The following is a 24,786-nucleotide window of genomic DNA, read 5'->3' as shown; positions in this document are numbered from 1 at the left end:
AGGGACAAAAAACGCAGGAATTATGCTGGCAGCGGTAATTTGAAATATATTTCATTACTGCCTACTATTATTTGATTTACTCTCTTGAAATCTTGATTTGCATTGTACAAAATTTGGCAATTTCCCAGTCAAGTACCCTTATTACTGGACAAAACTTGACAAGTTGTCCTCTTAAGTGCCACCTGAGAGGCAAAATTATGACAGTTTACTCTTTTGAGTAACTCTGATTGATCGACTCTGATTGGACAAAATTGTCAGCGGCCTCTTAAGCTCCTTCTTCGAAGATAATGTTTGAGAAAATGATGTCTTTGATCAGATTACTTCAGGCTTTACTCATGAACTACATCAAAAAATGTTTACAAGCTAAAATCTAAAACAATCCCATTCTTTCCTGAAAACAATTCTCACTGTAGAACAGGGGCTGCATGGATAGTTGACTTTACTGCTGTGTGATGAACTATTTGATTGGCAATGTGTTCAGATGGTTGGATCCACCGCTTCTTTTCTGGAGGTCCTAAAGGCGTGCCTCAAGATTCAGTCTTAGGACCTATTTTATTCTCTATTTATGTCAGCAATCTGTGTGATAAATTGTCAAATGCCTCATATTATTTTAAGCTGATGACATCCTTATTTGTTGTTGTTAAATTTTGCAGGGCTTTGAGTTTTTAATCTGGGTTCACTGTTTTTTTAGTCTTGTCTGCAGAAACTTAACTTGGTCTTTGATGCTGCTAAAACCAAACTCGAGGTTAATAAAAGTTTAAAGACAAGTGAGTTACCAGAAAACATCCCATCAAGGCTGACCCACTGACCTACTCTCAAAACTATAAATTTCTGTGTTTTTTTGATGATCCGAGCAATATTTCAGTTTATAGAGGGTTTTGTATAGGTGGCCTTAGGTCTAAATGGCTTAAATAAAGGCTGAAGTAACATAAAATGAAACAATGGGCACCAAGAAGATGGCAAGTAAGGCATATAATGTGCCACTCTAGAAATCTAGTGACAGTGCATCAGTTTTTATTTTTTAAATTTTTGTAAATTCTGTTATATACTATATTACCCTTTTGTTGTTTGCACTCACACCAGTGTTAATGTTGGTTGCTATTTTTAATTTTAGTTTCAGTCTTTAAATGAAATGCATTTTAGTTTTAGTCCCCTTTGAGTCATTTCCACCCTTTTTTGTTTTAGTCGACGAAAACTCAAGACATATTAGTCTAGTTTTAGTCCATAAAAAGTCCTCACATTTTAGTCTTACTTTTAGTCCAAGCATTTATTTTCTTGCCAAAATCTGGTACCAAATCATGGTAGTGTGTTCCATGCACTCTGCCAAACCTGCTTTCTACAGATGAGAGGCAGAATATTTACAGATGCATTATTTGTTGACAGATTTACCTACAGTGGAGAAATATGATGGATTTTGAATGTTCGATGAAAACTAAATTACATTTTAGTCCAGTTTGTTTGTAAGCTGCCTGTTGTTAGGCGTATATGGATTATGATTTGCAAAATATAGATATTGTTGGTTATTTTAAGCTATTCCCTTCTCCTGTAGATTTATTTATGATTTTATTAATGACTAGTCAGAGTCGAGACGACTTTTATCACATGAAAGCTGACTTTAAAAATTCTCAAGTTGTGCAACCTCTACTACAGAATAGAGATAATAGTAATTGTTTCTGAGAGAATGAAGTGCATAGTGTAAAGTACAATAAGTTTTGTTTACTATTAAAAGAGGAAACAGGTGCTGAAATTATGAAAAATGTAAACAATTAGGAAGGAAATACTTAAAATCCCTTTATCATAAAGGACTTGGGCCTTGTAATAAAGGCTTTCCTTCCTCAGTGTGTTCCTTTTTTATTTCACACATTATTTCCCTGTTCTCCAAGAGCATCCACAAAGAGCCGCAGTCATCCCTGTTTTGTAAAACTGAAATGACACCCATGTACCCTCAGTACTATTTAAACGCTGATTATATAAAACCAGTGAGACCAACAAAACAAAATTCAAGTCTCATAACTAAACCAAAGCACAGGTGTCTTTTTATCTGTATAAGTCATGAAAATCTCTGATCACAAACAAACAAACAAAGTTGAGAGGATCCCATGAAAGGATCCATACCAGATGTTCCTGCAAGATGATACATCTGACTGGAGCTCAGTCTGTTTATTCACATTCACGAGCTGAGGTTTTATTATTCAAATGCCCCACTGTCACCAAAGAATACAGTTAGAATGTTAAATTATAAATTAGCATATATGAGTGGCTATAGCACATTGCGCTGCACATTTCAGAGCTGGTGTCTGCTTTCGGAGAATCATTTAGAAAATCACTCAAAATTGAGAGGAATGGTGTGTCACTAGTCAGGGCCGAGCAGGCTGAAAGGTGTCTGATTCCAGCCATCAGCTGGTCAATATTTGTATCTTTGACTTGTCGCTGGGCTCTATGCTGGAAACGGTGATCTAAAGGGTTTCTGTTGTGTGCTGTGCAGAGAATGCTGCTTCACATCAGTGTGTGAATAGAAACATGAAAATGACACATCTTTCAAGCTTGAGAGTGTTTGCAAGATGCTCCACCAATTACAAAAGTCTGTAACATCAATAATAATAATAAAAAAGAAGCCAGTAGATCAGGGCTCATCAAGTATATTTGCACAAGGGCCAGATCTAGTCTCAGCAGAAACTCTGAGGGCTGGACTTTCAAATACACAAAAATTAAATATATTTTTAGTAATATAATTGTATTGGTATTTGTATTTTCTTTCAAAATGCAGGACATTTTTATTACATTACCAGGAAGAATAGACCCTCCCCATTTGTGATTTAGTACTAGTATCAACTAATTTTTGCCAATTGTAGCCCCTTTTTGCCTCTTTAACCCAATTTTTGCAAGATTGTATCCCCTTTTGAACCACTTTTCGTGCACGTTTTATCCTGTTTGTGCCACTCTTTTACCCATTTTTTGCCACTTTTCTTCTATTTTTGCCAATTTTTAACCCCTTTTCAAGACTTTTTCTCCTATTTTTTGTCATTTGTAACCAATTTTTGATACCTTTTGCCCTTTTTTCCTCTTTTACCAATTTTTGCCACATTTTAACCTCTTTTCACAACTTTCCCTGCCAATTTCAGTCCCTTTTATGCCATTCCACAACCCAATTTGCCACTTATTTTTGCAATTCTCTAACCCCTTTTCACCACCTTATCTGGTCATTTTTGCAGCACGTCTGTCAACATTAACCCTTTTTTAAATATCTACTAATTATGACAGTAAATTTCAGTAAAAACAGAACAGCTGTTTAGTCATTCTAAAATCATTTCAATATTAATTGTTTGTGGGGTGGATTTAACAGCTGCAGATATTTAAAGCCAAAGGATACTCTTAAAACCACAACATCTTCTTTCCCTCCTTTTCTGAATTTAATGATCTTTTGGGGCCAGACAGGAAGATTTGGAGGGCCTGATATGGCCCCCGGGCCGCCAGTTGATGATCAGTAAAGTAGATCAAAGCCTTTAACCTCTGGAACATTATTTAAAGCTGCCCAGTTTAAAACTGGTAACTTATTTCTGTCATCAGCAAAGCCTTTAGAGCACCACCAGGGGCTTGGGTGTTGATGATGTTCTCATATCATCTGGCTGCAGTAGCAGCTTCAATGGAGTCTTCAGTCTTATTCTCAAACTGGAGCCGAGTTCCTGCCAGATTCTTCTGTCACTGACTCCTCTTCATTAGCTCTTTTTAAGTCATTTTCTAGAGCCTGTCTACCAATACACCTGTGTCTTCTAAACTGTTTCCTCCATGAAAATCTTTTTTCACAAACTTTGCAGCTGAAGGGTTTCTCCCCTGTGTGGATTAACATATGAGAGTTCAGATGAGACCTTTGTTTGTAACTCTTATCACACTCGGAGCAACTGAAGGGTTTTTCTTTTGTGTGGACTAATAAGTGTGCATCCAGGTTAGACTTGTGTTTAAATCTTTTATCACATGCAGAGCAGCTCAGGGGTTTCTCTTCTGTGTGAACTAACAAATGGGAGCTCAGATGAGCCCTTTGGTTGAATCTTTTCCCACACTCAGGGCAGCTGAAGGGCTTCTCTCCTGTGTGGACTAGTATGTGTGAAATCAGAGAGGACTCGTGTTTAAATCTTTTATCGCACTCAGGGCAGCTTAAGGGTCTCTTTTCTGAGTGAACTAACATGTGTCTCTCCAGATGAGACTTTTGGTTGAATCTTTTGTCACACCGAGTACAGCAAAAGGGTTTCTCCCCTGTGTGAAGTAACAAGTGTTTGGTCAGATTTGAGTTATATTTAAATCTTTTACCACAGTCAGAGCAGCTAAAGGGCTCCTCTTCTCGATGAACTCTCATATGTTTATTTAGATTCCCTCTCATTTTGAAAGTTTTACAACACTGAGAGCAGCTGAAAGGTTTTTCCTCTTTGTGAAGTAGCATATGTCTGGTCAGACAAGACTTTCGTTTAAATCTTGTACCACAGTCAGAGCAACTGAAGTGTTTTTCGCCAGTGTGAACTATCATGTGTGCAGTCAGGTGCCCTTTCAGTCCAAATTTTTTACCACACTCGGGACAGCTATGCAATCTTTTGTCAGTGTTTGACCTGCTATCATTGATTTTTTCCAGTGAGTCTAAACCAGACTGATATTCTGCTGTGTCCCTCCAGTCCTCACTGTCATCAGTCTCAGCTTCAGATGAGTCTTCATCCTTGTCCTCAGTCTCTGAATGTAAATGCCTCTCTGTATCTGAGTTTCTGGCCTGTTCTACTCCTTCACAGTCCTCTCCACCAGCTCCTGGTTCCACCTCTCCTGTCTGTGTTTGATGAACCTGTGAGATTTGTGGTTTCTCTTCCTCATCTTCACTCTTCACAAGGACAGGAGTGAAGGGGAACTTTGTGGTGTTGAGTTCCTCCAGTCCTTTCTGACAGTTCCTCAGTTCCTCCTCTTCCTCTTTAATGTGTGGAGGCTGGTCCAGACCTGGACTCCTATCACGCTGCTCAGGTGGAAGCTCTCCAACAGCTGCTGGATTTCTGCAGAACACAGCAAAATTAGTCTTTACATGTAAGAGTTTTGAGTGCATTTGAAGGTGTAGTGATGGACTGTGCTCACAGAAAATGGCTTCTGAAGTTTCCCTGAACCCAGGAAATGATCTTCACTACAGAATCATATCTGTTTTCAAATACAGGACCTTATAAGGGCCTGAAAGTCATGGCCATCCAAACAGTGGATTTCTACCATGTCGCCTTCATGCCAAGATTTCAACAGATTCTCTGAATTGGTTAATAAAATGTTGTTCTGCAGATGTCGAAATTTCCAGATTTTTTGCAACCTCCCCCACACATACGAAGAGATTTAAAAAACAGAGTTGTAATGTTATGAAAATAAAAGTATATTATGAGAATAAAGTTGGGAAAGCAATATTACAAGACTAATTTTTTAAATGTGAGAATAAGGCTCTTAGATTCACAAGAACAAAGTCATAATAGAAGACATTTGCAGCATGTTGAATGGTTGGTATTCCAGCTTGTTAAGACCTTTGTTGAGGCTTTTTTTTTTTCGGTAACAAAAATACAATTGTGAATGTTATTATTTACAGTTTATAGAGATTAACAGATCGGAAATAACCTGCAGTCCGTGCAGACGTGGGATGAACTTATAATACCAACACACATTCAAAGCTCTTGCGACAAAAAGAGTGATGTTTTTACGGTTAAAAAATAACAGAAAAATGTGCCTTCTGCCCGAGAACCAGGATGATTTTGCTGGCTGCTGTGGTCTGAGTCAATGCGGGTCAGAAGTGTCTCTGACTGGATTGCTGGCTTACTTCACCTGGCTGAGCCTGGACCTTTTCAATTTCAAAAACAACAGAGGATATTTCCCATTCAACACCAAATTTCGTGAAACTGTAAACACTAACAATCACCAACATCAATTTATTGCCTCAGAAGTTCCTAAAAGGTAATGTAGTGATGAAATAGTACCCTAAAGTCTTTCAAAATTCTCTATCGTTGCTGTGAAGTTTCAGACATTTAACCCCTTAAAGCCTGTTGTAGCATATTTGATACATACTTCTATGATATCTTTATCAAATCAATATGACCAATAAATAACTCAAAAAAACTTCTAACTATGATCTGAAAAATGATATAAATGCTCTCAAGTGGACTATGAGTTACCAAAAACACCTAATGTATCAAATAAGACACAAAAAAATACATAGCCTATGTTAAATTCTATGGAAATTTGGATTTTTTTGGATTTCAGTAGAAAGTGAAATAAACATTTAATTTCCAAAAACAAAAGAAATGTCTGGCTATAATTTGGGTTTTAGGCTTTAAGAGGTTAAGTCAAACTTTGAGTGGAAGCTCAATCTTTTTTCAAGGTGGAGCTCACAAAAATTGTATGTAGATGATAAGAAGTGTTTTTGAATGACTGGACTATCACTTTATTTTCACTTCACAACATTTTCATCAATGAATATTCTAATTTACAATTATGCATTGTTGTCAAAGACTAGCATCAACTTTCACCTATGATGCTAGTCTTTGACAACAATGCAGGTTATAGGTGGATTATCCAGGTACATCACTGAACTAAGAGGGAACTCAACAGTTTATGTGGGAAAAGGAACTGGGGGTGGCTATTTCCTCTGAGGACTGAACAAACATGATCAACACACAAATCACTACTACAGCCTCACAATCATGGCGGGATTTTTCATGGAAGAACCTTATCAGATTTTTATAACACCAATACAAAAACCTAGACAACCCATTCCCCAGTCAAATGTTGGAGAGAATGTGGTCATGGTATGGCAGATCATTCAAGTATACTCTGGCACTGCCCTGTTCTCAAACCATTCTTGGAAAACGTCTACCTTATAGTTAGAAAAGTCCTCTGCTATGGTTTTGAATTTTCCTGTTTATATTTTACTTAGGAAATATAGATCTGAAACTCCCTAAAAATGACAGATACCTCCTCAGAAAATGTATAGCAGCAAGCAAAAAGGCCATAACAAGGTGATGGCTCTGCAGGGAGCCACCTACAATCAGTCAGTGGGAAGGTATTGTAAAAAAACATCCAATGCATGGAAAATGTGACCTTCTGTCTAAGACTGCAGAATAAAAAATGTGACGCTCACAAAGAGGCGATAACCTATGCTAGATCTGAAACACCTTTATCAATGGAAACAATGTTGATATTGGAATAATCTGTGCAGATCCAATTGCTTCCCCCTAAGTTTTTAGTGTTACTACTGTCCCGTTGGAAAACCTTTGTGCATTATGTGTCTGTAAGCTATGTAGATATGTATGGCTTGGCATATAACTGTATTTTCTTTTCCCCGTTTGAATCTGTCTTTGACAGTGTTGTTCTGTATTCTGTCAACAATAAAGTATATAAAAAGACTAGCATCAACTTCAATAGTTTTCAGTAATAAAATTCCAATCAAACAGGCCCATACACATTTGTCACTACAAAAAAACCTTTAGGAACCATCCTGTAAGTCAGAGTTAATTTCATCGACAAAAACTATTCATCGACAGCCATTTTTCCATGACAAAAACTAGACTAAAACTGAAAAAAAAAATAGATCCATGATGACTAAAACTGACAAAAACTAAATTTAGTTTTTGTCAAAATGACTAAAACTAGACCAAAATGTAATTTAGTTTTTGTCGGACATTCAAAATCTGTGAGATTTCTCCACTGTGGTCAAAATGCAATGCATCTGTATCACTTCTGCCTCTCATAGCAGGGACCCCAGGTTTAGCAGGGTGCAGAGAACACACTACCATGATTTGGTACCAGATTTAGGCAAGAAAATAAATGCTTGGACTAAAAGTAAAGACTCAGATGTGAGGACTTTTTATGGACTTAAACTACACTAAAATGTTTTGAGTTTTCGTCTTCTAAAACTAGACTAAAACTAAAAAGGGTATAAATGACTAAAATGTGACTAAAACTAAAAGACATCTCATTTAAAGACGAAAACTAAAATTAAAAATAGCTGCCAAAATTAACACTGCTGTAAGTGTGTTACACTGATGTTAGTAATACATGCAAACCCGATGTTGAAAACCTCAGAGCAGACAAAGCTTCACACCCTCCTGAAATCTTTGGCACCCCCCTAGTGTGTGTGTGTGTTTCTTTATCCTTCAGCCCCTGATAGAAGTTTATTACAGATTATTGTACATTTATCAAATATATTTGTGTGATTTGTTAGATGCAAACATACCTATACAAAGTGAAGTGAAATTTTTAAATATTTAATCTGTAACAATATGTGTTCCTAAATGTTTCATTTAAATATGTGTAGTAAATAAGAAAAGAATAATAAGCAGGCACCCTGTTTGAGAAAGGCTGTAAACAACCAAAACACAACCACACGAGCTGCCATAACTGTAATATTAAAAATACAACTTTAGTCTCATTAATATACTTCTTAAATATAAAAACGGCAAAATGTCATGTTTAAAAAATATGGTTTTGACCTCCAAATCTTAGTTGTTTTTGTCCCTTTATATACCTTTCCTAATTGAATGGTACGATGTTGTTAAGTTACAGTAATTGCTTTAAATGCATGCACATAGAGAGGGAAAAGTACGGGAAAAGGAAAAAATAGAGCAAACCTGATTTTTATAGGCGATGAGGGTAAAATACAGCTTCCACTTGTTTTCATTGTTCAATCAGCGAAGTTACCACACATAAACCTACTTTGACATCGCTCCTTAAAGCAGCACAGTGTAAGACTTCGACAAAAAGGTCAAAAGACGTTGAAACAAAATGAAAATAAAATGATAAGACCCCTCCCTTTTAAGTCTGAACAGCTAGCATGCTAGGTTAGCTTTGGAGTCTATTGAATGATGAGGCAGAGGGAACATTCATGAATATTCAACAACATAACAATAATTTAAAGGTTCATTTAAGGAGTGTGTAGCTCCGATTAACCACTGTCGCTGTTTTAACTAATAAAAACTGGGCTCATAAACACCCTAGTTTACCACCGTCAAAACACTTCCGGTTCAGCTCTTCTTCTTATGGCGGTTTACACTCGTAGCGTTGCGTCATCGCCAACTACTGGACTATATGAGTCTTGCCATTTTTATTATTTACTATACACACATTTTTATTATTTATTATACCCTGTCCACCAGTGAGTTCCCTTTCTACTCTACTCCTCCCTACATCGCTGATCAGCTCTTTAAAATAAAAGCTACCGGTTAAGTTCAACTGATTTGTCTTTACTGGTGGAAAAAAGGGGCGGACATGTTTTGAATAATTTATTTATTTAATCAAACAACAGAATGTAACTTCCTGCATAACGTTACAATAAGAAATACACTTCCATTCGTGAAATGGTTGATACTGAATAGCTTGATCTAAGTTATGTACAGATTAAATATGAGAGCAGAGGTAAAAGGACAGTTACTCTGGTTAGAACTGACTTAAGTAAAAGTAGAACTACTTGCCAATAAATTCACTCAAGTAACTGGAAAATAGTATTGAATTAAAAGTTTACTTTAAGTACTGAGTAGCTACTGAGAAGTTGTACAACAAAATATCTCTCCTTATTAGCTAGAACGGCAAGAAAATTGATCTCAAATAAGTTGTTCAGGTAAAGTCACACCTCTGTAATAAAGTTAAATACACAGCAACATTGATAGTGTTAATTTAACCCATACAGAGTTAAATTTAACACTTTAAAAGTGTTCATACTGTTCCAGATCACATGTAGTTAAAACTTCACTTTAGAAAGTCTTTAAGAGTTTGACAGAGCTGCAGTAACTCCGGAAAATATGTGGCTTGGTGGGATTTCATCAGACAAGAACAAAGCAGAGTCAACCTCATAGCCAAGCAATGCATACTGACGAAGAATACACACAATCCATCCTTCAGGAAAGTCTAAAGTCACAGACGGGAACTCAAACTCAGTGGATAACTTCACTCATGGTGCTCATGTGCCTCACATCAAAAACGACAACAATCCACCTGAAAAAAAACAAGCAAAAAAAAAAAAAAAAAAAGCAGGGATCACTGTACAACAGGAAACATCCAACTAAGACTGTCCAAGGGCAAGATGGGAAACTCCACCCACACATCCCCCAGGATTTGAGATGGCAATGAGTGGAGCTTCTACAGAGATGAAGTGACACTGGTGGATCAACACTGTCAACTCCAACACTGAAGACCCTTTTACTCAGAATGGAGTCACTGAGTAGTCAACAGAGGTGGAGAAAGTGCAAGAGTATTAGACACAATTAAAAGTAGAGTTGCTCTGGTTAAAACTTACTTAAGGAGAAGTAAAAGTACGGATTTCATAATTTACTAAAACATACAAGTACCCAAAAAACAACTCAGTCCCTCAACCCTTACACAGCACATAACTGATCATAAGACAATAAAAGAAAAGCATGCATGATTTTGCTGCTTTCTACAGTCCATCAGAGCAGGCAGTCAGCCTCTTTTCTCTCTGATGATTCCTCTTTAAAGGAAACAAAGATGACAGATTTTAATTGTAGAAAGGGAGGGGAGAGACTGGCTGCTCAGTGTGGTCAAAGTGGACGAAATTTAAGAGTTGAGTGCTTTGAAAATGGGGGAAAATTATGAATAATAAAAAGAGAAGAAGCAAGGCACTCCAAGCATGAAAAAATATATATGAAAGAAATATGTTGAAATATTTTACCATGATGAACAAATCATTTACAAGGACCATTCAGATCTTACACGTTTACTCTGTGAATGATTTGGCTATCATAATTACTGCTAGAAGAGTTTCCTTCTCTAATAAAACAAATAAATAAAAAAATATCATGCTTTGAGTGCCTGGTTCCCTCTTTAAATTGAAGAGACTTCTACTAAGAGAGTTCTACTGTAACCAACATGAGTATTTCAGCCTAGTAGGGGCTATCAACATGAACCTCCATTACTTAGTGTGATGTCTGCCTCTCCTGTTGCACTATACACGTTTTGTGCCATAGACTCAGTCTCTCACTTTTACGTTAACAGATTGATGTGACTTGTACTGTATCAATTTGATTGACAATGTCTCTTTTTAAACATAATGTTGATTTTTTTTTTAGTAGGACAAATAAGTCAGCGTTGTTAGAGTTTTAACCTCAAAAATCGACTGATATTCTTTGCTTCCCTCTGATCATCTCAACGCTCTTCAATCTCAGCCTCAGAAGAGTATCTGTCTCATCTTCATCTTGCAAAGTCATCATCAAAGTACTGTTACTCTTTAGGAGGACTGACCACAAACAAACATGTGTCTTCTTAACTGCACATGCCATGAAAATCGTTGACCACAAAGCCTGCAGCTGAGGGGTTTCTCCCCTCTGTGATAAGCCAGATGTTTAGTAAGATAAGACTTGTCCTGAAACTTTTTATCACACTCAGAACAACTAAAGGGTTTCTCTCCTGCATGAACAAGCAAATGTGAGGTCAGATTAGCCTTCTTGTTGAATCTTTTATCACACTCAGTGCAGCTAAAGGATTTCTCTTCTGTGTGGACAAGCATGTGTGAGGTCAGATTTCCTTTTTGGTTGAATCTTACTCCACACACAGAGCAGCTAAAGGGTTTCTCTCCTGTGTGAAGAAACATGTGTCTGTTTAGACAAGACTTTTGCTTAAAACTTTTGTCACACTCAGAGCAGTTGAAGAGTTTCTCTCCATTATGCACTAACATGTGTGATGTAAGGTTTGACTTTAGCTTAAATGTTTTGCCACACTCTGAGCAGCTGAATGGTTTCTCCTCTGTGTGAAGAAACATGTGTCTGGTCAGGCAAGACTTTCGTTTAAACCTTTTACCACAGTCGGGGCAGCTAAAGAGTTTCTCTTTACTGTGAATCAACATATGTCGGGTAAAATGTCCTTTATGTCCAAATTTTTTACCGCACTGTGAGCAGCTGAAGGGTTTTTCTCCTCTGTGAATTGTCATGTGTTTGATTAGTTTATGTTTATGTTCAAATGTTTTACCACACACAGAGCAGCTGTTTGATTTCTTCTCAATATCTGAACTCGTATTGTCAAAGTCTTCTGAAGAATCTAAACCTGACTGGTGTTTGTCTGCCTCGCTCCAATCATCACTGACATCTGTCTCAGCTTCAGAGGAGTCTTCAATCTTATACTCAGTCTCTGGTTGTAAATCACTCTCTTGTTCTGAGTTTCTGGCATGTTCCGCTCCTTCACAATCCTCTCCATCAGATCCTGTTTCAATCTCTTCAGTTTGTATTTCATGAAGCTGCGAGATTTGAGGTTTCTCTTCATCATCTTCGCTTTTCACAGAGACAGGAGCAAAGGGGAACTTGATAGAGTAACCCCCCTCCAATCCCCCCTGACTGCTCCAAAGTTCCTCCTCTTCCTCTTTAATGTGCGGAGGCTCAGTGCCCTCCTGGTCCAGACTGGGCCTCCACTCCTGCTGCTCAGGGAGAACCTCTTCTTGATGCACTGTCAGCTGCTGGATATCTACAGGACAAAAAGATGGAAATGGAAAATCATGACTTGAAGCTTATCTGGTGTGTCAATCAGTGGTGTAAAGTACAGTGTTACTCAACCCTGCTCAACTAAAGAGCCAAATTGTTGAAAATGCCTTTGCAAAAACCACAATCTAAGAGGTGAAAAGTGGCAAAACAGCTTGAAGTAGCAATAAAAATAGGTTAAATGTGGCAAAAGTGATAATAACGCAGCAAAGAATGTCAGAAAGTAGCAAAAATGGGTGAGAAGTGTCAAAAAATAAGTAAAAAATTTACTAAAACAGGTAAAAAGTAGTCAAGAGTGGTAAAAAGGGGTAAAAAATAGGAAACAAGTGGTATGTAATGGCAAAAGGTAGCTTAAATGGGCAAAAAGTGGCAAAATATTGTGGAAAAAAAGGGCAAGGAATGGGACAAAAGTGGCAAAAACTGGGAAAAAGTATCAAAAAGACATTGCAAAAAATGGGCAAAAAAAGATATTTAATAGCAAAAAGTGGCTTAAATGGGCAAGAAGTGGTATAACAAGGTGAAAAAGGGAAAAAAATGGCATACAAGTGGAAAAAATGGGGAAAAAGTGGCAAAAATAAGTTGCAAATTGGCAAAAAAAAAGGAAACAAGTGGTATTTAATGGCAAAAGGTAGCTTAAATGGATGAAAAGTGGGAAAAATTGTGAAAATGGCAAAAAAGTTCCCCTTTTTTAATGTTTTCTGGGGAATAATATTTGAAATTAAGACATAAAAGAGCCACAAATAATCACAAAAGCGCCACATGTGGCCCTAGAGCCACACCTTGAGTATCACTGGTATAGTACATAAGTATTTTTGGGACTATCTGTACTTCACTAAAGACTTTGTATGGTTCTGTAAATGTTATCATCCATTACTACATTTCCTTAAAACAATGTATACTTTTTTCCAAGATGTATTTTTTGGGCTTTTATTTGACAGAGGAGGACAGTTGATAGAGATGGAAATGGGAGGAGAGTGGGGAGGGACATGCAGCAAAGGACCACAGGCCAGATTCGAACCCGGGCCACCCGCGTACATGGGTAACGCCTTAGTCCGCTAGGCTGATCCAGTATCATTTGTTGATCTCATTATTTCAAACTTCTGAGTAAAATTGAAACTGTAAGCTTAAAAACTGAGGGTGGAAATACTTTAATACCTTGGATCCCAAAATGGTGGAAAACCCTCGAGAGAAGAAAGATGAGGAAGATTAACAATCCTCCTCTCCCTCTGCTTCAGAGCTTTCCAGCTGTTTTTTTACATGCTGCTGCTCCTCATTTACTGAAACACTCTCTCACAATGGCCCTCCAACACTAGTACTTTATATCTGCTTGTCATCATCGTGATCACAGGTGTTTTTTATTGAATACTGCTATTGTGTGATCACAAAGCTTTTTTTTGCCATCAACTCAGACGAACAGACAGCTGATGATGACAAGAGAGAGCAGAGAAACATCATTGCAGCAGGAGGAGGAGGGGGATCAGTGGCAGCAGATGATGACAGGTAAACAGTGCAGACAAAACACAGCATTAACTACATCTAAATATGTGAGCGACTGTAGGGCAACACTTTGTAATAATATGTTACATATTGTTACATAAGTGTGTTAACCTATTCTTAAATTCTAAAAATTCAATGTTTATAATGCTTGTGCACTAAAGGTGACATCCACATCTGGTAACTCCATTGAGTAAGATTTATTTTCAAATGTAAAGAAATCAAAGAAAGTGCACGTAACAGCACCAAAGTTCAGTTCAATTTTCCAGGTCATCCTCAAACCTTTAAGTGTCTCCAAAAGGACTGAAATTTCTTGTCTGAAAAAGCATATTTAAATATCGGTGCCAATATCAGCTAAAATTAATCTGTAAACATCGGTTAATCGGATATTGTCAAAAATCCAAAATCGAGCTTCCCCAATAAAAACAGTCTTAAGTGGAAATAGTGACATTTCAAAATGTGAAAAATTGGAGATAAGTCAAGATTAATTTCAAAAATTCTGAGAAATAATTTAGAAATTTTAACTGTTTCACAGCCCTAATGTATTGTTCAGTAGCTCTGATTGCTTTAAGAATAATTGGAAAGATCCTCGTTTGGTCTTTGTCTTGGGCCCTGAGCTTGACGGCTAATATGGCATACAGATTTCCCCAATGAGCTTGCACACTTTGGGGTCAATATAATTGTATTTCATTTTTTAAACATACTTCTACTTGAGTAAGGCTATTGTGTCCTTCATGTTGTTCACCTCTGACAACAAGAGACTCAGTGAAAGAGTGAATACACATCATTTTATTTGTGTATGGTGTTTACTTCTCAGCTTTGTAGAAGTGTGGGGCACAGATTTGGTGGATCAACTAAAGGGGCTGAAAGAACAGAGTGTTTAAAGTATTTTACACTGATAAATTTAATATTTTTGAATTTCTGACCATTCCCCTTTATTAACATAACTGACTTTTACCTTCATATTTTGGTTTGTGTAACATCAGAGAAATATTTTTGATAGGAAAGTACAAATATATGATTTGTACTTTGAAAATCTGAATATGCCACTTGCCCTTCTAATGAGTTATTGGGATGATACTTTCACTTCACTCAAATTAAACTTTCAGGTCCTTCATCCACCACAAAAAAAAAAGAAATAAAATCTGTTCAACACTAGAGGATAGGCTGAGGAAGACGGAGCAATACGAGAAAAAAAAAAACATTAGTAGGAAATTGCACCCTTAAAGAAATGCCTATTTTAATCTTTATATAACATACAAATGACTGAAATCTATGGAGTCGTGTATTGTTCACTTATAATCAAAATGTCTAAAACTCTAAAATTTAACCGCTACCGTTGAGTTACCGTAAAATTTCAAATATAGCAGTTGTCCCATTTGGTCTGAACAGATCAATAACCGGTGAAAAATATGAACAAACCTGCTCTGTGACGCTGGGGGTTAGAAACGGCGTCCAGTCGTGTTTGTTTATGTCTGTTTTCCTCTTTAGATCGACGAAGTTGTTCCTCATATTCTGCTATTGTTCTTTCAAAGAGCTCAAAAATCTCGTCAGCTGCCGCGGACAGTCTCTGGTTGACAAAAACTTTCAGTGTCTCCACTTTAGACATACTCACACAATTAAACTTAACGTATTCTGCAGTTAAAACACTAGTAAATTTTTCAAACATTAGCTAGCGCTATGCTATTGTGCTTCACATATGCCTCCAGTTAGCATGCTAAGCTAGCTTTGTGGTCTACCAAGGCTGAGTCTGAACAGGAAGTAAACAACAAAACACAAAGTCCAACTAAATGTTCATTTAAACAGATCGAAGCTCATTACAGTTAAACTCTTACAACGGCTGAACTCAGACGCTAAAACTGTCCAAGTCCGCCATCAGTTCGCTAAATACAGAGTGACGAGTTCGTGTTAAAAAGCACTTCCGGTACGGTGCTGTTTGCGACCTTCAAAATAAATGTCAATGATTTGGATTTTTAAACAAAGATAAATGTTAATGAGTTAAAGGACAATAATCAGATTAGTTTTATTTATGTATCAAATTTAAAGACAGAATGTAAAGTACCATTCAAAGAATATTATGACTTTGAGCACTTAGCTATTTCATACTTTGTTGTTTGATGTGGTTCATACACAAATCAAGTAAGAACACAGTGTTTGAGGCGGCAGGTGTTATCCCCAGGAGACAGTTGGAACCCCTGGAGAAAAAAAAACGGAGACTAAATTTTTCCAATTCTTAGAATAAAGTCAGGATTCTGAAAATAAAGTCAGAAATCTGAGATTAAACTCATATATAGGAGAAAAAGTCAGAAATTCTGTGATTGAAGTAAGAAACCAGAGATTAAAGTCAGAAATCTGAGAAAAAAAAGTCCAAAATCTGATATAAAGTCAGATATATAAGAAACATAAAGTCATTATTGTAAGTTTAAAAGTCAGAATCTGGGATTCAAGTCAGGATTTTGAGAAAAAAGTCAGACATCTGAGATTTAAGTCATTATTCTGGGGAAAAGTAAGAGATCTGAGACTAAAAGTCAGGAATCTGAGACTAAAATCAGAAATCTGGCAAAAAAAAAAGTCAGAAAACTGATAATTCAGTCAGAATTCTGTCTTTTCCTCAGAGTTTGAAATTAAAAATCCCCCCAAAAAATTCATTTAGAAATTTTCACTTTAATTCCAGAATCCTGACCTTTTCATAGTCCTCTTCCATAGCTTTAACAGTTATCCTGTACAATCTGTGCATATTTTTTTTTATGTACAATTTGTAACGTAAATTTTGACAGAGGAGTCCATCTTTTAACTTTCTTTTCTTATCAAATAACTTTGTTGAGTTGAAATATCAATCTTCATCCAACAGAAATAGTGACGCATATTAGACTGATGGCAGAAGATTGGTTTATTTTGAAAGCAGTACTGTAGAAAACTTCCTCGATAGCCATGCAACAGTCACATGTTACCATTAATGCATTAAATCGTAATCACAATAGCAATTAGCAATATTGTCCAGAAGATATTGTTACGATAGCAGCAATCCAAAAAATGCTCTTTCTTCACAGAAAGCATTTGCTTTTAGAACAGGTATAATAGTGATATTTATTTAAGAATGAAATACATGAGGTACAGTGCAAAAGCTATAACAAAGCACTGGTTAAAGTAAAAAATAGCAGGTATTAGACAACACATTACTGATCATCAGAGTCCATAACAGCACAACCACCACTACTAACGGATAAATACACAATATTTTGTGGATAACAATTAAAATAAAAATAATAAAAAATAATAAAAAAAACCTTCAAAAATAGCATGACGGATGACAAAGCACTAATGGTGAGCCCATAACATAGCAAGTTTCAGTGAAGTTTCCATTCTATTCAAGGGAAACAAAAGTAACGGATTTTCATTTTGTTAGAATTTTCACACAAGAAAATGATATTAGATAAACTTTTCTGATACTCCTGCCACACAAACAATTTGAAGTCAGGTTTTGCACAAAAGACGAAATAATTGGAAGGACTTCTGATGTGTGCCGTCGACTCATTCAGCAACTTTGTTGTTCATAGATTGATGTTACTAGCCTTTTATCAATTTAGCTGATATTTCATTATAGCATAATGTTCCTGGAAGTAAGCTGTGACTCTTTTAAGTAAGCAGGACCTAAAAGAGTCACAATTAGCCACAGAAGAGCTGCATTCATCTCTGTTTCTGCAGGTTAGTGATTTGAGTCTCAGAACTGAAACCTGGCTGATGCTTTTGGTCTTTCTCAATCATCTCATCTGTCTTCAGTCTCATCTTAAGAAGCTTTTAGTCTTTGGTCGTCAAATTTATCATCTAACAGAGTTCCAGAGGAGTTCTACTCTTACACTGTAGCTTTTGCATTTCTTCGTTTTCTGAAGCCCGACCTCCAATACACTTGTAACTTTTTAAACACTTAGAAATATCTGTTCACAAACCCTAGAGCTGAAGGGTTTCTCTACTTCTGTGACGTTTGATGTGTGCCGTCAGAGTACCCTTTTGACCAAATCTTTTACCACACTCAGAGCAACTAAAGGGTTTCTCTCCTGAGTGAACTGTCCTGTGTGCAATCAGATGAGACTTCTTCTTGAATCTTTTATCACACTCAGAGCAGCTAAAAGGTTTCTCTCCTGTGTGAACTAACAAGTGTGAATTTAAAGAAGACTTGTATTTAAAACCTTTATTACAAACAAAGCAGTTAAAGAGTATCTCTCCTGTGTGAACTAACATATGTGTTACAAGACCAGACCTATTTTTAAAGCTTTTATCACACTGAGAGCAGCTGAAGGGTTTCTCTCCTGTGTGGATCAACATGTGTCTGGTCAGTTTGGACTTGTGAATAAATCTTACACCACACTCAGAGCAGCTGTAAGGTTTCCCTCCTGTATGAAGTATCATGTGTTTGATCATACTCATCTTTTGTTCAAATCTTTCACCACAATAAGAGCAGCTGAAGCCTTTCTCGTCAGTGTGAATTGACATATGTCTGGTCAGGTGTCCTTTATCTAAAAACTGTTTACCACACTGATGGCAGCTAAACGGTTTCTCCCTTTGGGTAATTCCCATGTGTTTAATCACTCTTCCTTCAGATTCGGATGTAACGCCCCCGGGAGAGCTATGTGAAATTTTGTCAATATTTGATCTCGTATTTTCAAAGTTTCCTGAATCTGGCTGATGTTCTGTTGTGTCCCTTCTGGCATCGGTCTCAGCTCCAGAGGAGTCATCAATCTTATTTTCGGTCTCTGGATGTAAATTTCTCGCCTTTTGTGATCCTCCACAGTCTCCTTCATCAGCTTCTGCTTTCAACTCTTCAGTTTGCATTTCATGAAGCTGGTTGAAGTGAGGTTTCTCTTCATCATCTTCACTCTTGACAGAGACAAGAGAGAAAGGGAACTTGACAGGGTAAACCTCTCTCCCTCCCTCCTGACTGCTCCACAGTTCCTCCTGTTCCTCTTTAATGTGTGGAGGCTCAGTGACCTCCTGCTCCAGGCCAGGGCTCCACTCCTGCTGCTCAGGGGGAACCTGTTCTGTACACGACAGCTGCTGGTCACCTGCAGACACAAAAATGAAACAATATGTGTAGAATTTATGTAATAATTTGAAAATCATGACTTTATGATTTTATTATTCTTTTTTTTTAATTTAACCTTTATTTTACCAGGCTAGCCCTATTGAGATCAAAGATCTCTTTTTCAAGGGGGACCTGGCCAAGAATGGCAGCAATGCAGTTTCCAAATCAAACACACTCAAGCTCATACAGTACATAATAAACAACAGGTACAATGATAAACAGGAGGGTGTTGCGCCAGCTATGTGGAAGCTGAATCTTACGTCTAGTTTGAAAATAATTCTGAATTAAAGACAGAGCTTACACACCTTGAACGTTTGTGTTGCGCCAAAGACAATCAAAATCAGTCCTGTTATTGAGCTTAGTTAAAACCAGGGATGTAATGGTTCACAGAGGTCACGGTTCAGTTTGTACCTCAGTTCTGGGGTCATGTTAGGCAAGAATTTATAAATCTAGCTCTTCTCAATCTAGTGTTATTTAGAACTGCTTGTGATAGTTGGTACAGCCAGTGATAGATTAAACTTGAGATGGGACAGATCTGATTCAATTTCAGCAATAGGTCAGATATTTACATTATTTTTTTATTGGACATTGAACTTGACTTTTTTGAATCTCTCTGTTTAAAAACTACCTCACTACCACAACTAAGTGTGTGCATTTAGGGCAGGGGTGTCAAACTCAACCACAGCAGGGGCCGGATTCTGGATTTAGGTCTAACCTGAGGCCCTAACAGGGTCAACATCTGACCATAACTGTCAAACTCGTTTTCACCATTAAAAAAATATGAAAAAACAGCACTGATGATAAATCATTTGGAAATTCCAAAAGGGAAAAAGTAAAAATTATAAGTTTAAAGGCTCAAATCTGAGATAAAAATTCCAATTTATAAGTTCAAAAGATCAGAACACGATATTAAAAATAGAAAAATAATGTTTTTAAAGAGCAAATGTACTAGGAAAAAGTTGAAATCATAACTTTGAAAGGTCAAAATATGAGATCAAATTTGAAATCATGAGTTTAAAAGTCAAAATATGACTTAAAATTTTAAATTGTGAGTCTGATAGTTCAAAGTATGGGATTCAAAAGCCAACATTAAGAGTTGAAAATGTCAAAATATGAGCTAGAATTGGAAATGATGACTGAAAAAGTTAAAATTATGATTTAAATCCAAAATCGGAAGTGTTAAAGGTCAAAATATGATATAAAAAGTAAAAATTATTAATTTAAAATGTCAAAATATGAGAAAAAATGAAATCATATGTGTAAAAGTCAAAAAATGTGATTAAAAGCCAAAGTAAGGAGTTGAGAAGGTCAAAATATGACTTAAAATTGGGATAAGATAAAAGATAAAAATGTTTGGTCCAAATTATGAGTTGAAAAGGCCAAAGTGTGAAGTGAAAAGTCAAAATCAAAAGTTTGAGTCCTAATCTTGAAGTGCAAAATTTCAAATATGAAATAAAACACAAATTACCCCCCACTCACACACACACATATTTTGACTTTTTATAAAATCTTTCTTACCTTTTCGGATTTTTATGGCTTAACAAGGATATTTCAAATAATCAAGGTAAAGTTCACATTTTTTTACTGCAGGAAATCTGCAGGCCTCATAGTGGTGGGCCAGTTATAATATAAATATGATATGATCTTGGGGGGGCAGATATAATTGTTCAACAGGCCTGATTTGGCCCCCGGGCCTTGAGTTTGATACCTGTGATTTAGGGCATTGTACGTCTTGCTAGAAATGTTCCAATGACAGTTTTTCCATCGCGATACCAATTCCAGTATCAGAGCGTTGGTTATCAGCAGATACCAAGTACCAATCTGATACCACTGTAAACTTTCTGGACCGACTGTGCTGTGGAAACTAGCCCTTATTTTAGCCCTACAGTGAACACAGAATATGTCTCAGTAAATACGACGGTAATGTACAACCTCTCTGTGAAACTGTCAGTTGTTTTTCTGGCTAATTAATGGGGGTTTTACTGCTAAATATTAAAATAGCCTAACAATGACACAGTGAGCCATAACACAGGCTCGCTATCTCTCTTTCTCTCCATTATGTGCTATTCAGTAGTCTCCATAATGATCTGAGTGTTTTACCCTGTTTTTTTTGTGTGTCAGACCGTCACAAGGCATTTGGGATGCAAAAAGGCAGTAAGCATTCATAGCTAGCAAGAGAGTCAAAGAAAATTAAGAAAAAGACTGTCAGTATCAAATTGTGTGGATTTAATCTTAAATACCCTGGAAAGCCGCCCAAGCCCGCTAGAAGAGCTTCCACAAGGATTTGGAAGGCATGGATGGCATCAATGGAACAGTATAATGTCCAGCTTCAAAAGAAATTAAATCAGGATGTCATGCTGCAGTGGGTCCTTCTTCATTTAGTTCTTCTTCGCTGGTAGCTTGTGTGCGCAGTGTTTGATTCCCTGTTTATAACACCAACATAATGCACGGCTAAATTAAGCAAAATACAAAGTTAAACATATGGTCAGACATATACGATACTAGTACCAGAATTGGAACAGTTCTAGAATGACATATTTAGAAAAGTTAAAGTGGCAGGGAAAACCTTATTTTATCAGACAGAAACCTAAAGCATGTCTGGTGAAACTGTCATGTCACAGAAAAGGGTTAGAGGGAGATTCAGACAGAGAGAAGAGAAGAAGAGCAACAAAAATGAAACTAGAAAAGCACTCAGAGAGCGCAGACCTCCGCCATTAGCCCTATCTCCCAATAGTGAAGAATCCTTTAAAAGATTTCTGGAACCATCCCCATGTGCCCCCCCGCCACAGCATTCGCCGATTACCTCCTTCCCAGTGGGGTGGAAACACAATGAGGCAAAGCATTGGCTTTGCTCCAGGTGGACTGTCATGGCAGAAGCATTGCCTGCCGGTGCAAACAGATGCACTGACAGTCTCACCCATGGTCTCAGTGGACGACTGGAAGTCATGGCAGAGGGTGAATATTCCTCTATTCCTCCCAGCATTGTGAGTATTCTCGCTACAATTCGCTGTCTCTCTCTCTGTTGCGCTCCGACTCGTCTCCTCGACCAGGCGTGCGTCTTTCAAACTCTATTAACTCCAAAACTGTGGATGGAAACACACCAAAAATGCTGCTGGGATTGAAATTACTCATGTCCGCCATCTCCTGGTGAAAAGTGGTAACAGTGCAGAGCTCCGCCATTAGCCCCATCTCCCAAAAGTACAGAATCCTTTAAAAAATTCCTGGATCCAGACGGTGATCCGGATCACTCCCAAAATCGAATCAGTTCTCCCTTATGCCATTTCTGACATTTCCTGAAAATCTCATCAAAATCCGTCCACAAGGTTTTGAGTTATGTTGCTAACAAACAAACAAATGGACCCCATCATATAACCTCCTTGGTAATAAGAAGTACAATGACTACTTCATTTTTATGTCACTTCCGGTTTAGTTCTGACTGTCTGAGATCTGTACAGTATGTCTGCTTTTTTAATTGCTTATGGCTGTTTGGTGAATGTGAGAAAATGAACTCACGTTCAACTGTTGAACCGTCGCTCACTTACCGTAAAGTTTGGAATACAGTCTCCTGATTAAAGGATGTTTTGTTCAGTGTGGGTTTACAGATGATAAAGAATATGACAAAAATTAACAAACCTGCTCCTTGTATGTAAAGCTGGGGGCTCAAAAGAGCGTCCAGTCGTTTCTGCTGTCTCTCGTTTTCCTCTTTGGATCGACGGAGCTGCTCCTCGTACTCCTCTATTGTTCTCTCATACAGTCCAAATATCTCCTCAGCAGCCTCGGAGAGTCGCTGGTTCACAAAAGCTCTCAGACCGGAGACTTTAGACATGTTTACAAAACGATACTGATGATTTTTCTCCGTTAAAAACACAACTTCATCAGACAGTTACTACCGACAGTGGTGCTAGGTTTCGTACCCAGCCAAGCTAAGCTAAGCTAGCTTTCTAGTCTTTGGAGAGATGAGTCACTGAAAAACAGATACACGTGGAAAAAGCCCATTCATAGATTCATTCAGACAAACGGAGTCCTGGAAGATCCCTCAGCAGATGCGATATTATTCTGACAAGAGAGACTCAGATGACCAAACTGTTCGAGCCCGTCGCCATTTTGATAAATACAGTGACGTTTTCGCAAGCACTTCCGGTCAAGCGTTCTTCTTCCTCTTTCGTTTTATGGCGGATCGCAAACAACGTTCAGGTGCATACCGCCACCTACTGTAGCATCATATCCCTACCTTTAGATTCTACCCATCAATTGGGTCTCTTTCAGAAAGCTGAATAATGCTTTCCTGACATCTCGGACCTTTTCTCTTTCCCCTTCTGTTCCAGCCATACTCCAGTCCTGCTGCGCTGCTCTGACTTTCCTCTGAAGCCTCTCTCTCTCTGAAGTATACTTTACACAGTGTATTAAAATATGTTCCACGTTTTCCTTTACACATCTCTCACACTTGTCAGTTTTCCCTATTAAATTCATTGTGTCATTCAGACCAGTATGACCAACTCTAAGCCTCGTCACGATGATTTCTTCTCTTCTGTTCCTTTCTGTAAAGATTTTTGTTATGACCGATTTTTGTATGTTATGATATTTTCTTCTTTTCTGATCATCTTCCCATCTTTTCTGCCCGGTCCAGTGTTGTCTGTTGCCTTCAAAATAAACGTCTGAGACACGAGAGGAATTTAGACTGTAGCTCAGAGAAAGAAAAACTTCTGACATCACATTTCTAGTCACTGAACACTTGAAAGTGCAGTGTGATATTTAGTCTTGGAGCATTTTGCAGAACAAACTTTGTAAAAATTAAACATAACATAAGTCAATGTAAACAACATGACATGACTAGATTATTCATCAAAAATTGAATTAAATTATGCTGACTCTCTTTAATGTCTCATGACATTCGTAAACTGACTTTTGCAGTGAAATATGTATTTTTCTAAACTTTGACCAGAAATTGGTCAGTCTAAATCGAATAGACAATCAAAAGTCATATTCTCACGTTTATTTTTATATTTTCTTGTACTGAAATAGCTCTTACAAAAAGAGTCTTGTTCCCTCTGCATCACAGACAACCTTACTGCAAACATTCTGCTATTTTTTAAATTCTCATTTCAATTATTGCATGTTTATTGGGCGTGTGGTTGTGTTATGATGTGCTTTTCTGGGATTCAGTCACTTCTGTCTCCTGAAATAGTTCAAGCCATTCAGTTATGGAGACATAACGTTACTCCAACCATGACAAATAATGTCAGTAAACACAGTCGTCATTCCCTATGCTATGTCCAACTTCCCCTAGACTGGGGACAGTTAGATGACTACAAGTCTGTATTATCTGCCTGCTCTAAGTCAATAGAGACTCTCCAGCTGGTCCAAAATGTCTCAGCTCATGCACTGATAAAAACAAGCAAAGGAGATCATTTCTCTTGGAGAGAAGATTTTCTTGAAAATCTGGGACAAAGAAAATCCCTTTTTCTCACTTAGAAAACTCTCAGTCAGTCATCATCAAGGCCGTTTATTTCAGAGGCTAAATATCTGAGATAACATTTTTGTGATTTGGCACTAAACAGGGGTGGAAATTAAACAATTGCATTTATTCAATAGCTTGTTATGTTGCCTGTTGTTCAGTGATACATGCTGATTCTTTTGCTTGTGTTTCTGGTGTGTTGTTGTTTTTGTTTTCAGACACATTTGCGCCATGAGTGAAGTTATCCACTAGGTTAGAGGTCACATCTGTGACTATAGGTGTCC

The 24,786-nt window shown here is 37.4% G+C and overlaps 2 protein-coding genes across 4 annotated transcripts; both read right to left on the bottom strand.

Annotated features, from left to right (window-relative positions):
* Positions 1–171: 171 nt before the first annotated feature.
* On the bottom strand, positions 172–15,840 carry LOC121523444 (oocyte zinc finger protein XlCOF6-like). The gene is made up of 5 exons (XM_041808347.1): positions 15,390–15,840; positions 11,236–12,459; positions 9,963–9,984; positions 4,558–5,024; positions 172–182 (listed from the first exon to the last, which is right to left on the bottom strand). The coding sequence occupies exons 1-5, from the start codon at positions 15,634–15,636 to the stop codon at positions 172–174; spliced, it is 1,971 nt and encodes a 656-aa protein (XP_041664281.1). The 5' UTR covers positions 15,637–15,840.
* A 1,010-nt stretch (positions 15,841–16,850) lies between these two features.
* Positions 16,851–23,141, bottom strand: LOC121524425 (zinc finger protein 135-like). Of its 3 annotated transcripts, XR_005993111.1 has the most exons (3): positions 22,681–23,141; positions 21,288–21,470; positions 16,851–19,027 (listed from the first exon to the last, which is right to left on the bottom strand). XR_005993111.1 is itself a non-coding variant. In XM_041809806.1 (2 exons), the coding sequence occupies exons 1-2, from the start codon at positions 22,871–22,873 to the stop codon at positions 17,916–17,918; spliced, it is 1,305 nt and encodes a 434-aa protein (XP_041665740.1). In that variant the 5' UTR covers positions 22,874–23,141; the 3' UTR covers positions 16,851–17,915. The 3 variants fall into 3 exon arrangements, 1 of the variants encoding a protein (XP_041665740.1); XR_005993110.1 differs by lacking the exon at positions 22,681–23,141 and having other exon boundaries at positions 21,288–21,752; XM_041809806.1 differs by lacking the exon at positions 21,288–21,470.
* Between the last annotated feature and the right edge of the window lie 1,645 nt (positions 23,142–24,786).

This window comes from Cheilinus undulatus, linkage group 16 (assembly GCF_018320785.1).
Source record: "Cheilinus undulatus linkage group 16, ASM1832078v1, whole genome shotgun sequence".
NCBI lineage: Eukaryota > Metazoa > Chordata > Actinopteri > Labriformes > Labridae > Cheilinus > Cheilinus undulatus.
The sequence above is the reverse complement of the archived record's forward strand: the minus strand, read 5'-3'. Positions and strand labels throughout refer to the sequence as shown.

Excerpts from the sequence above, each read along its gene's own strand:
- LOC121523444 (XM_041808347.1), bottom strand. The coding sequence starts at position 15,636 with ATGTTTGAAAAATTTACTAGTGTTTTAACTGCAGAATACGTTAAGTTT. Across the intron at positions 9,985-11,235 it reads TGTTTGTGGTCAGTCCTCCT|GTGGATTGTTGTCGTTTTTG; the intron begins AAAGAGTAACAG and ends GTTTTTTTTCAG. Across the intron at positions 5,025-9,962 it reads GGATTGTTGTCGTTTTTGAT|AAATCCAGCAGCTGTTGGAG; the intron begins GTGAGGCACATG and ends TGTGTTCTGCAG.
- LOC121524425 (XM_041809806.1), bottom strand. The coding sequence starts at position 22,873 with ATGTCTAAAGTCTCCGGTCTGAGAGCTTTTGTGAACCAGCGACTCTCC. Across the intron at positions 19,028-22,680 it reads GCTTTACATACAAGGAGCAG|GTGACCAGCAGCTGTCGTGT; the intron begins GTTTGTTAATTT and ends TTGTGTCTGCAG.